This window comes from Pleuronectes platessa, chromosome 20, assembly GCF_947347685.1.
Source record: "Pleuronectes platessa chromosome 20, fPlePla1.1, whole genome shotgun sequence".
In the NCBI taxonomy this organism is placed as follows: Eukaryota; Metazoa; Chordata; class Actinopteri; order Pleuronectiformes; family Pleuronectidae; genus Pleuronectes; species Pleuronectes platessa.
In genome coordinates, this window is record NC_070645.1 from 8,703,083 (window position 1) to 8,715,673 (window position 12,591).

At 44.3% G+C, this 12,591-nt stretch overlaps 1 protein-coding gene across 1 annotated transcript in view; it reads left to right on the forward strand.

Moving 5' to 3' along the window:
• The window catches only part of prex2 (phosphatidylinositol-3,4,5-trisphosphate-dependent Rac exchange factor 2), an 86,396-nt gene that overhangs the window by 14,509 nt on the left and 59,296 nt on the right, over positions 1 to 12,591 (forward strand). The window contains exons 2-8 of the mRNA XM_053412772.1: positions 2,035 to 2,106; positions 3,134 to 3,256; positions 4,997 to 5,101; positions 7,412 to 7,513; positions 8,411 to 8,572; positions 11,432 to 11,565; positions 12,067 to 12,170. Of these exons, the coding sequence (XP_053268747.1) occupies positions 2,035 to 2,106; positions 3,134 to 3,256; positions 4,997 to 5,101; positions 7,412 to 7,513; positions 8,411 to 8,572; positions 11,432 to 11,565; positions 12,067 to 12,170 (802 nt within the window). The remainder of the gene's footprint in view (positions 1 to 2,034; positions 2,107 to 3,133; positions 3,257 to 4,996; positions 5,102 to 7,411; positions 7,514 to 8,410; positions 8,573 to 11,431; positions 11,566 to 12,066; positions 12,171 to 12,591) is intronic.

Here is a 12,591-nt window from a genome sequence, read left to right on the forward strand (position 1 = left end):
CCTTTACAGTAAGCGCTGTCAGGCCTTTGTGAGGGCCTGTCGAGGTCTGCTCCGTGTTTGTACATATTAGAATTGCTAATCAGATGCTAATGCTTGTGAGTGGCAGAATTGGGAGGCAAGGCAGCTACAGAATGGTAATCAGCGTGGAGTTGGCCTACGACAAAGAGGCCGATTATTTAACCCCCGCTTCACCCCCCCCCCCCCCTCCAAACCGCAAACCCAGTTTCAGGCATTCACTTCCACACTTCCTTTTGAAGTGCTGCTTGACGTCAATACAATTTGATTAAGATGATTTCGTTAATTTCTTTCACGTCATGTTGTTTTGCCTAGAATGTTAACAGAGCATTGGATGCGTAATTTGCTAGAAATTGAGAATGAACCACTGATTTAGCCCCACTACCTTTCCATCTGTTCACAGTTAATCGAATAAAACGTTCCGAGTCACAACCACTCACTTAGTTTTTTTCTTCTCGTGTCAGAGGATAATTCTGAGCTTGTCTGCTCATTAGAGAAAACTGTTTACAGGCTTCGCGGTTGTGTTATTCCAGCCCGCTCAGGTCAGGCTGCACTGGGCAACAGATGGCATTATGGCCCTCAGCGGGGCAGTAAACGATGCCCACGGTTGGGGTCAACTGCAAAGACAGATGCAACTTCTCACTGCACTAGCTGTGACACTGACACTGTGACACTCAGTGTGCAGCTCCATCACGTCGGGGTCATGTGTTTCAGGCAACTGCTGTTTTGCAACTTTGCTGCACCGTGAAATGAGTCTTTGTGTTGTGTTGTGAAAGAATCTGTCGTGCTGCACCGCTGTCTCTTTGCCTTTTATGTTGTCTGTCATGTTGCACTGGTTTTGTGAGAGGATCCGTGAGCGATTGGTGAGAGACCACAGAATCGACGACGGGCCAATTAAGTCAGAAATTGAAATTTAACAGCCCCCCTGCCTTTGCTGAAAACCACCATTTTATACCTCACTTTTCTTTCATTTAGATAATTTACCTTCATTCTCATGCATTTTCAAGTGTTTCCTTGTTTTATTAGAATAAAATCTAAGTGCACACTTTATTTTACCTGGAAATTAAATCAGATGAGCTGTGTGACGTGGAAAAATGAAAACAAATGCCATTAAGGCTGCATAACACAAGTGTGTTTTTGTTATGCCGAGGACATTTTCTTTCTGCTGTTTAACTGTAGATTTGACAGCAATATGAACAATGGGGACTCTGCTGTTGTTTAATGTCAAGTATGTTGACGCTGTACTTCTGAGCTTTGGATTTTAATTATCCATGTACTTTATATTTTATGAATGATTTGATTTTCAAGCCTTGCTTTGGATTTCATCAGCCGCTCCCCCCGAAGTGCATCACACACATCCATCAAAATCAAAGTTTGATGCTGCCACTTTGTTTTCCCCCGAGCTTCATTCTGAAGATGGATCCCTGTCTTACGCAAAATTGTGTCCACGCTTTGCATTCGCATAAACATAAAGATTCTTGTCTGGTACCTGTTGATGGATGCCTTCTTTAAAAGCTCTCCCCTCAGGCAGACCTCAGAAAATAACTAATCCCTCCTTAGTCACATTTTACGAATGCATTTGAGGCGCATCCTCTTAATTTGCTCAGAAAGTGCCCCGAAGCTTTAAATGAGTTGTCGAGGGCTTGTGCGGTGAAGCAGCCTGGGAATCAGCATCGTCAGGGACTGAGGAAAGTAAGAGCACTTCCCATCCATCTCAATTTGAACGCTGCTGGCCTATCCAACCCATCTCCAGCCACTTAACATCCCCTTTGAAATACCATGTGCTGCAATTATTCTTTTTTTTCCCCATCCAGTGAAAATATAGTGTTTCAGATAGATATCAGGTGTCCATTGTGATGGTTGCTAATTTGTTGTGGCAGCAGCTGCACGCAAATCCTCAAAGGCAGAGTTCTACTTTGCCTGTCGAAGGTACAAGCGATCGGTGGCTCAAGCGTAATTTGATCCTGGGGCCGGTTCAGAATTTTAAACTGTTGCTTTCCTTCTCTTCCCCTCCTTCAGGTGTTTCTACATCGTCTCAACCAGTACGCGGCCACCAAAATCGACAAGAACATCACAGAGGAAACGGTTAAGGTGAGGGTCAATCTGTGAGGTGTGGAACTGCATATTTGAGATATGGAAAAACGTCAAATGCGTTTGACTTTTCCTCTGCACAAACCGTTATTTTCGTATAGTAACCTGATCCACGTAAAGGCCGGAAATTGCAATGGAAGCTAATTAGAGTGTTTCCCATGTGAGCACCCATTGGGGTTTGCTTTCACCCTAAAATAGTGAAGTTCTGAATGGAAGAAGGAGTAGTGGGCGACGCAGGAAGCAGCTGTAAATATAATCTATTTATAAAGGATTCTGGCTGGAGGATAATAAAGGATGCTCTCTCACAGTGGGAGGGAGTTTGCTTATTCCGGGAAGGTAAACACACATTCAGTGGATATTTACTGCATCTTCCGTGTTTTGGGAGATGGCTATTCGTGCTATGTTGTGTTTGGGAACATGCTGTACGGAGAGGCTTTGAGAAAACTGGGGTCATTGAGCAGCAACAGGCAAAAACAGCTGAATGACATTCAGGCCTCCAGAGTGGAAATGCATTGATCCCGTTTCACCAGATTTGATTTGCTGTTCTTTGTATCACTTAGGATTATTTCTGGCCCCACAAACCCATAAAAGACTGCTGGTTTCATGCTTGGATTTTATTTCACTAGCTTCCATGCAGTGTCAGCATATTGTTTTTCCCCCTCTTTAATACCCACCACATAAGTGGCATGAAAGGAACAGAAGTCAACACCACATGAAGGCAAAGTCACCATCGAACAGATCCTAAAAATGTGTTCCTATTTTTAGCGTCTCTGTTAAAATCCCCAATAATGTCGGAAATCCAAAATATCAAAGACACAAGAGGCCGACATGCTCTTTACAAAGAAACCTCATTCTTTATTGCCAGCGCCACTGACCACAATAAAGCAGCAAAAGCAGTAGAATTGATTCGGGCAATCTAAGGAACTGCAATGGAGGAAAAAATTGTGTTTACAAATATACAAAAAACCCTACTGTATATACTTATTTGTAATCGTGGAAGTCTTGATGTGTATTTTCTCTCTTCCAGGTTTTATTCTCCAACATCGAGGAGATCCTGGCCGTTCACAAAGACTTCCTGTCCATGGTGGAGGAGCTGCTGCAGCCGGACCCTCATGCTCACCATGAAATCGGACGCTGCTTCTTGCACTTTGTAAGGGACGCATGCCTATGTGCAAACGCTTCACTTAATGTTTCCATGTCTCGCAAGCTGACAGACACCCCCCCCCCTTCTTTTTATTATCATGTCACCACTGATGCCTGCTCTCTTAAGCTGCTTTCAGACATGCACAAAACTCTTGCCTCAGTCGTTACCCTGGACATTGTCAGGAGTTTTTCCTCCAAGAAAAAACCCTGTGAGAATACAGCAGGATAATGTCTATAGAATTCTCAGCGAGCGAATAGGCTTCAACTTAGACATACACGTCATGTCCTGCCTCCTGCATGCTCTACCCCGGCGCCAAACCTCGCCTGAACGCTCCAGAGATTTTCCCTGTTGCTGTGAATTTGTCTGACTAAGAACAATCTCCTGCTGTGTACTTCATAAGACAAAAAATTACATCTTGCCTGCAATTGTCTGAATATTTTCCTGAGTTCACGTCTGAAAACAGGAGCCTGTAATCTAAGGAGATTCCCTCCTTCTTTACTGTCAGAGCTCAAATCCTGATACGCCTCCTTGTGCTCCTGAAAATGATAAGATAACCCACATGTTATCAATTGATCTCTCTGGATTACCCAAGATGAGGCAGAGCACATGTGTGATATGCTTGATAGGGCTCTGATATACTGTTCCCTCCTGCTATATATCACATTTCTTTGATACAAAGCCCGGGGGCACACTGGCATATAATAGGTTTCAAAGTCTAATAAATCTTACTATTTTCCTGGTCGGCTTTCGGTGGCTTCTCTTTCTCAGGATGCTGCTGATACAGGTGAATGAAAGCTGATTCAACAGCACAGATAGTACAGTGGGGCTTTGATGAGATGACCTCATTGAGAAAATGGATCATAATTTGGAGCATAACTAAAAACCCATGACTGACGACCAGTAGTCAGTCATGAGCGATCATGTGAAACCTTAGAGATAATACTTTTCTTTCTTTCCTCTTCCTCTCTCTGCTTTCTTTCTGTTTATCTGCAGCTTTTTTCTTAAAGTTTCCTTTCTCTGTGTTGATGTACTTAAAATGTTCCAAGATTGCATTACACAATCCAGCTTTACTACAGAAACACAAATTGGTGAAAGCTAAGCCAACTGGACTGTGGTCCACTCTGACTTAAGACTCCACTCCTCCCTGTTGGACAACAGAAATAGCGAACTCCCTCCGACAAAGAAATCTTCTTCATAAATCGATTTCTCTAGAAAACGTGATTCTAGAAGAAAATAATAATGCACAGTCGGTCATATTGTGTTTTTATACGTGCTCCTGCTCGTTGTTATGGTCATTATATCTCTCCACCTCGCCAGCTTCGTCTTCTGAGGCAGAGCTTGGCGGCTGAAGACCGTGGTGACTTTGAAGTGAGTGATTTAGAAGACGTGTGGCCGGCTCCTGCGGCTGCCTCTTAAACACAAAGGAAGATGGATGTCAAGAAAAATGCTTTGGCGGAAAGTTGTTGGTCATATGACTGCAAGGCAGATGACAGGATACAATAGTAGCCCCCCCATACCACATATACATTATTTATTTCATGATGTAGAGTAGAGTATGGAGAAGAATATATACTGGCTGTGAATCCTATAATTCTTATATATTGCCTTGTCCAAGGTAATTCATTCCTCTCTTTTTCCTTTTTTTCTCCTTTTTTTGACTTTGTCACCCTCTTTCTCTTGCTTTCCATCTGTAAAAATAATCGCAGAATGATCATTTTCTGTCTGTCTCTCTCTGGCTCTTTGCAGAAGAGCCGTTTCCAGATTTACGACGAATACTGCGGGAACCACGAGAAGGCGCAGAGACTGCTGCTGGAGCTCAATAAGATCAGAAGTGTCCGCACGTGCTTACTGGTGAGAGGCGACTGTAAAGGTCCACATAATGTACAAGTTGTGACACATGTTCAGTCGCTTATATTCTGTGATGGAGTAGATACAGTCTCAAAAAAGTTCTGTATTTAAATCCACGGTCAAATATTAGTTTAAAGATATAGAGTATGTACACATTTAGTTTAGTTCATTTGTTACAATGGTGATTTGAATTGCCGTTGGTTGATTATATCTAGGCTCAGATTACAGGAATTTATGGCCCCTTGAACTCTGAGAATCGGAGTAGAAATCTGGTCTGGAGATGTTCGATGTTCAATCTTTAACCTTCCAAACAGCCCCCAGAACCAACTGATAATTATCAATAATATTTCATATTCAGGTGCTAACATGCTAACATGCTGAATTTAGTTGTTTGCCAATATGCTGCGCTATTACAAACTATGCTAAATAACCATCAGATGTAGCATCAACTAAGAGTCAAACCTTGTCTGGCTAATATGCTAACATTAGCTAACTAGCATTCCTAGAGATGATCGAGCCAAATCCTCAAATGTAGCATTAATGAAGCGTCTAACTTCGGTTTAACAAAGTGACCCAGCTGACCTACGTGGTTATGAGGTCAGCTGCTAATATCCATTCTCACCTCCCTCTCACCTGAAATGAAGAGGAGGTGCCGGATTACACTGTTAACAACAAACCCGGGTTTAACAGCGGTCACTGGGTCAGAGGTTTAGTGGAGGTTAGCGGATATCCCCACCCTGGTCATCACTGGGCCTGGGAGGTGACCTGAGGTGTATTAGCCCATAGCTGAGTGCACGTTGGAGAGTAACAAGACACCGATACAGCCCTGATGAAAGGTTAGGTCACTGAAAGGTCGCGGCGATAAAGACCCCATTAAATCAAAGTCAATTAATACCTCCCCCCCTCCGTCTTCCTAAATTAAAGGCACACACCGACAGTAAATCAGACATGGAGATCGTGTGGCCGCTCTTCTCTGATCCCGTGTTTAGTATGTGCACATGAGTGTGTTTCATTTCTCACTCCATTAAATTCAGTCCAAAGGTCACGTGCCTCACACCAGAACCGGTCGATCAATACAAGTCTGTGGTCGTACTCTGGTTTTGCTGGGTTTGTAACTCTGCTGTAGATCTCAATTTCAAAGCGCTCTGTTTTTTATGGAAGGCCTAAAACATGCAGGGCGACGGGGTGCGGCGATGCCAGAGTGTGATGCTCCCGGGCGAAGGAGTGAGAAGGACTAGAATTACAAACTGTCAACAATGAAAAGTGAAAAAAAAAAAAGATTGAACAGAGGACAAGCGAGGAGCTGTGACTAAAAAGAAAAATGTTGAGAGTGTTCTTGACCTCCCCTTGTGCACACACACACACACACAGTTTAGAGAGCCAGCAGTGGGGATGTGGTCATCTTTTGTTCTCGCAACATGATGCTCCCCTGTGGCAGTGAAAGTGTCTCCGAGTGTCGGGACAGGAACAGGGAGAACGCCCACACATCAGGCAGAGTCACATCAGCTGTCAGACACGCTGGAACACGGAGTACACGGCTGTACACTGTCCAGCTGCCGTGCGTGGCTCACAGTGTGTTTGTATGTCTGAGGGAAAGAGGAGGTGTGTTTTCACGAGGGGAATCCTCGAGCCCAGTTTCAATCACTCATGATTCCACTTAAGCTGGGCTCAGGCTACAGGAGTTTTAAAGGCCAAATCGGGGTTGCAAAGCAAACATAAGGAAAATCACAGATATTAATTAAAAACACACCTTAACTAGCATATCAGAAAATAATGGCGTTTCACACACTACGGGATATTCATTTAGATTACTGCTCTAGAGGCAGTGATGCACCGTCTCATGATTGTCATGTGATCTCAGGAAGCAGATCGAAACTAATTGGAGAGTTGGCGTGGAGCGACAACTTCCTCCAATGTTAATAAACAAAAGCAGAAGACTAAACAAGTGGAGGGGAAAATGATCCGAAAGACGCAGTGAGCGCTGGTTGTCTGTTCTTCTACTGTCACTTATAATTTGATAACGGTAGCACGCTAGCTGAGGATCGTCTCAGAATGTTTAACGTTGGTTGGCAGCACCCTCAGCTGCTCCAGTCTTTCTGAAGCTCCCATTGGCTTTTGTGGTCGCATCCCGATCGGGGGGCCCTGATGGTTCTGTGGGCTGTTTGGAAGATTAAAGATTGGCTCTATAACCCATCAAACCACCAAATAATCCAGGCTGAACACCGAGTGTTGGTTTTCTCTACAATAAGCATGGACGCCTCATAGCCTCTAGCATCAGTCTTGTTAAACCTCCTCTCCTCTTCTCTTCTGCAGAACTGCATGTTGCTCGGAGGCCGAAAAAACACAGAGGTGCCGCTGGAGGGTTACCTGGTAGCTCCCATCCAGAGGATCTGCAAGTACCCATTGCTTCTCAGAGTGAGTATGGTCCATGCGTCATGGAGTTACCACACCCTTGTGCCACCTCTGTAGGTCGCCCTCTACCCCTCTTTTTTTCATCCACCACCGCCTAGTCATTAGTCAGGGCCGTCCCTTCCCATTCACATCAACCTCTCCCTCGCTAATGAAACACTAGTCTCATATTCGGACACTTCCCTGCTTCAGTTCTCCGGCGCAACCACATCATAGAAATAACACAAGACCTCTCATCACATCCTCTGCCCAGCTGCGCGTCCAGACGTTTTGACTGGGCCCATTCATACCTGCACTCTGCGTTTTTTTTTCTTTTTTCGTTTTGCAATTTCCATTTCCTGACGTGAAACGCGAGCGGAGCGAAACGAAACGCGCTTTCAAAGGCTTGTTGGAGTCATTGATCCGGAGCCGTCCCGTGTCATTCATCTTGTTATGACCTATTAATTCACCCGAGTGTTCTCCAAACAGCCAAGAGTGCAGGGAACAGAGATGTAATAATAATAAGGGGGTAATCCGATGCGTTGCCATTTGAAGTCTTGCAGCTGTCGGGGCATCCTTCTCTCCACACGATGACAAAGATTACCATCAGTGGCTGAGGATATATCCAGAGCAGCATAAATCAGCCCTCTAGAAACTGACATGCTGAAGCTCTGTTTAGACTAGAGATGCAGAGATTGCCATTGCCTTTTTTTCTTTCCCCACTGCGGCTGGCTGTAGCAGAAGTTTCACTCACTCCACTCAGGAACTGGTAATAGAACGTGGAGTGGACACAAAACCAAATTAACTTTTCTTCCCTGCTTTTCATTCTGTGCAAATTACAATTAGCGAGAGATTTGCCACATATTTGAGTTCATTCAGGGTCATGTCTGTCTGCACATATGTGGTTTCTTTTTACATACGCAGGAGCTGCTGAAGAGGACTCCCAAGAAGCACAACGACTACGCCCTGGTGCAGGAGTCTCTGCATGTGATGAAGGCCGTGTGCTCCAGCATAAACGAGGCCAAGAGACAGATGGAGAAGCTGGAGATTCTGGAGGAATGGCAGTCACACATCGAGGGTTGGGAGGTGAGCCGCGACAAAACTGCACACAGTGTCCTATTGTTCAATTCTCTCCCAATACGTTTGCCCTAAGTAGCTGTGTTGACTCTGTGTCGTATTGTCAGGTCTTTCTGTTCCCTTTAACTCAAACAGCTGTGCTAACCCCCGCCAAAGCTCCAAGTCATGACTTATTTAAAGCCACTTAGCCCTTTGCCAGCAATTCTAGAAGAATTCCAAGTGGCGTGACTTTTGTAGCCTTTTAAGCCTTCACGTTCGCTGCGGGAACAATGACTTGTATTCACAATGACCAAATTCTCTCCGCCTGGATGAGCCTGCCGTTAAAGCAGTTATGCTTTGAGGTGACTGATCCAATCATCGTCAGGTAGGCCGCACTCCTCAGCCTGGGAAAGTTGCCTAATAAACTAGTTTTTCTTCCTGCATTCTAGGACGTCTTTAATAAGGGGTCATTAGGCCCAGTGCTGGTTGGGAAGAGAAAACAGTGGTGGTAATTCTGAAGAAGGATGAGATGCCAGGGCCAACTGGCTTCCTGGACACATGCAGACATAGAGATGCTGCGTTTGTTGATACAGCTTCTGACTAAGGTGTAAGAAGTAACAGATTGTTTTTACTGAGGCTTTCGATCCTGATGTGAGTGAGACAGGATTCAGCGGAGCCTGATTGGACTTCGTCACATGTGTCCGAAGTAGTTTTTTCTGAATGTGTTGCTTTTGGATCACTGTCAACATTACAATGTTATTATAGTATTACCAGAACATTTATCTAGCTTTGAGTACGTTCTTTTCATCTTTCAGAGTAAAATATACTGTAGAAACATAAATATTTAGCCAATGTTTATGAAAAAGGACATCTTGAAAGCATTAATATACTATAGACAGAAAGAAAACAGACAGATAATTAGGAATTTATGTAAAGTCAGGGTTTCACATATCAAATGCAAGTGGTAATCTCATTGTTTCTGCCTATTGGTTAAAAAAAATAAACACTGCAGCCTTTTCATATATACACACATGCATACAAACACATGCAATCTAAGAACAAGGTGATTAGGCTGAGGCTTAGTGTTGGGTGGGGTGACACATCTTGTACCCGACGTGATCCTGGCGGCAGCCACTCTGCGGTTTCTCCTCATTACTTTTATTAATTGTACACATTAGCTCATTCTGGAGCAGGACCCTGTAACTGCTGCACGCCAGACTCTGCAGCCCTACATGAGATGGAGCTGAGAGGGAGACAAGAGAAAGTATATTGGGGGAAAAAGGCGAGTGAGCTGAGTGACGGTTGCATCGTGCATTTCTGTGTGGGTGTGTTTTGAGGAACGACTGCAGGATGAGGATGATTGGGAGAACTGCTGTTTTTTCCATTCCTGCTCCTCCGCCCGGGCTGATTGCTTGTTAGCGCTGACCTGGTCCACAGCTGGCTGCCCGCGGGGCCTCCTGGCAGGTTCACCTCGCGTGGGAGAGACAGGGCGATGGCCCGTCGTGGTCACCATGGTCGATGGCTGCCAGCATTTGTCAGGGCGGTGATTGCCAGTTTAGGTTAGTGTTGGAAGTGTCTGTGTTATGTCACTGCTCACCGAGCAAGTTAGTTTTAGACCAGAGGTTAGTAGTTTTCAGTTGTGGTTCACTTCACACGCGTGAGGTTTACTTGTCTTGTTTATTTGAAATTGGTTATTTTCACATCTACTTAAGTTTGTCGAGATTTGAACTTTTTACTGAACTTTTCCTCAACTAATGGCCTTTCCTGTTTAATCATTTTCCAATTTTTCATCCTCTACTGCAGTTGTAAGTTCTGCCTATAAAAATAAAGGGTTGAAATTTAGAGATGACTGAGTGTTTAAAGTGTTGCTTAAGTTTAAGAATGAATACGCCCTGTGTGGAGCTTTGGCTTGGACCAAGGTTGATGTGAAGAGTGATAGAAAACTGCTGCAGAAACACAGAAACATTTAATAAAGAGGCAGGGAAAGAGGTACAAGTTTGTCTTGAGCACGTATGAAGCACAAAGGGAAAGAATTGGTTATTCTGTTGAGGAAATGCAGCTACATAGTCTGGACCCGTGTGGACCTGGTGTGCACACATCACTGGCTTCAAATTAGTTTAACATCTGGCCGTGGGCTGGGGAGTTAAAAGGCCCCTGAAACAGCAGGAGAAAAAAGAAAAAGAGTGGAGGAAGGAATGAAAGAGATAGAGGAATAGACCGGGGAATCAAGAGGAGGGGAAATAGGGAGGAGAAGGAGAAGAAAAAGGGTGAGGAGAGAACGAGGGAAAAAGTGGGGATAGGTTCTGGCTCGCTGATGTGTCCAGCAGGAGGAAATGCTTAGCACATTTTCCGGTGCTGTGCGCATGGGAGATATTTTTAGCTCAGGAGGGCCCGGTCGGACGGGGGTACATAAAGTCCCAGAACAGGCAAGGTGAGGGAAACGACAACACACTTAATCACATGCAGCAGGAACCCCCAACCAATATGGTGACCAAGCGCGACAATGCAACGCATGGGCTCGACTGCAAGGGATGTTATTCTATAGAAGCTATTAACAACTGCGCATTCTAAAGGCCCGCGGCAATCTGCTCCGAGGAAGCAGGGAGTGTTTTCACAGACCCCTGAGAGGTAACAGGAAAGGCCGGGGCTTTGTAATCCCTTCTCCTGCTCAGACACTATATGTGAAATGTGAACGGTATAGAAGTAATTTGTAGAATCTTTCTGCAGCGTAGACACTTTATATTATGATGAAAACAAATCCCAGTGATGTTTTTTTATAGATAGAACGACATCTTTTCTGTATTTCCTTTAAATCCTGTCAGTCTTTATCCAAGCTTCTGTTTTTTTTTTCTGTGTGTTTGACCTTTTTGTCTATATGTCCATTTCCAGGGCTCCAATATAACAGACACGTGTACGGAGATGCTCATGCATGGCGTCCTGCTGAAGATCTCAGCTGGAAACATACAAGAGAGGATTTTCTTCCTGTTTGACAAGCTCCTGGTTTACTGCAAGAAGAAAAACAGGTGTCTGCTCTCTCTTGTTTTCATTGCTCCACCGACAAAACCCACAAAGCAGAAGATTAATGCAAAGTGTAATTGCTGTGTGTATTTTCTTAAGCGACAGAATAAAAAAATTGTTTTTCTTTCTTGCTAATTTCTTATTTCCCCCAGCCTCTGTACGCCTACAGAGCATGGATTTCCTAAATTATTCACTGCACCAGTTTTTTCCTGGAGAAAAGGGAGCAATGCACTGTGGGAAGCATTTTTGTGTCTGCACGTCATTCACACAAACTCTTCAACTAGAGAAAGAGAGAAAGCCAGAGAAATGTGTAGCCGTGACCTTAAATTCAATAACCTCCTCACCTGATTTGATTTGTACATATGGACAAACATCATATGAGTGAAATTAGTCGCCTGTAAAACCCTGAATGAACTTTGAGTGAGAGAAATTGCACAGGAAGTGTCATAACATGATGTGATTAAATCATGTTGGCTAACTCATGCGGTTGTTTATCTTTGTTTAAGGCGTTTAAAAAACAGCAAGGCAGCCACGGAGGGTCCTCGCTACCTCTTCAGAGGGAGAATCAACACCGAGGTGATGGAGGTGGAAAATGTGGACGACGGCACGGGTGAGTGCTCCTCTAAAAAGAGCCAACATTTATTTTGGACAAATAAATGTTTGATTTTCTTTCTCCCTGTCTTCGTTCACCCCGCTCTCACATCCTCATGTTTTATTTCAGCGCTCCTGGCAGCCGGAGTTTAAAAATATGCCATAATTACCCACACAGGAAAGTTGACAACCCAGTCCTTGGCCTGAGCTGGTGCGCGGCCGTGTGATTTTTTTTAAAAACTTGGATCGCCAATTGAAAAATGAGATTTACCTATAAACATTGTTTGGACATCTATAGTTACATGTCCTCGGGTATGCGCCGCTGCTGGTACTCGGTGAACTCGAGCGCTTGTGTCTCTTGGCCTCGCATAGCCAACGATTATCATTTATATTTGTAGAAGCCATCATTTCCTCCGCTGCAGGCCTAGTTGGGCCGTAAT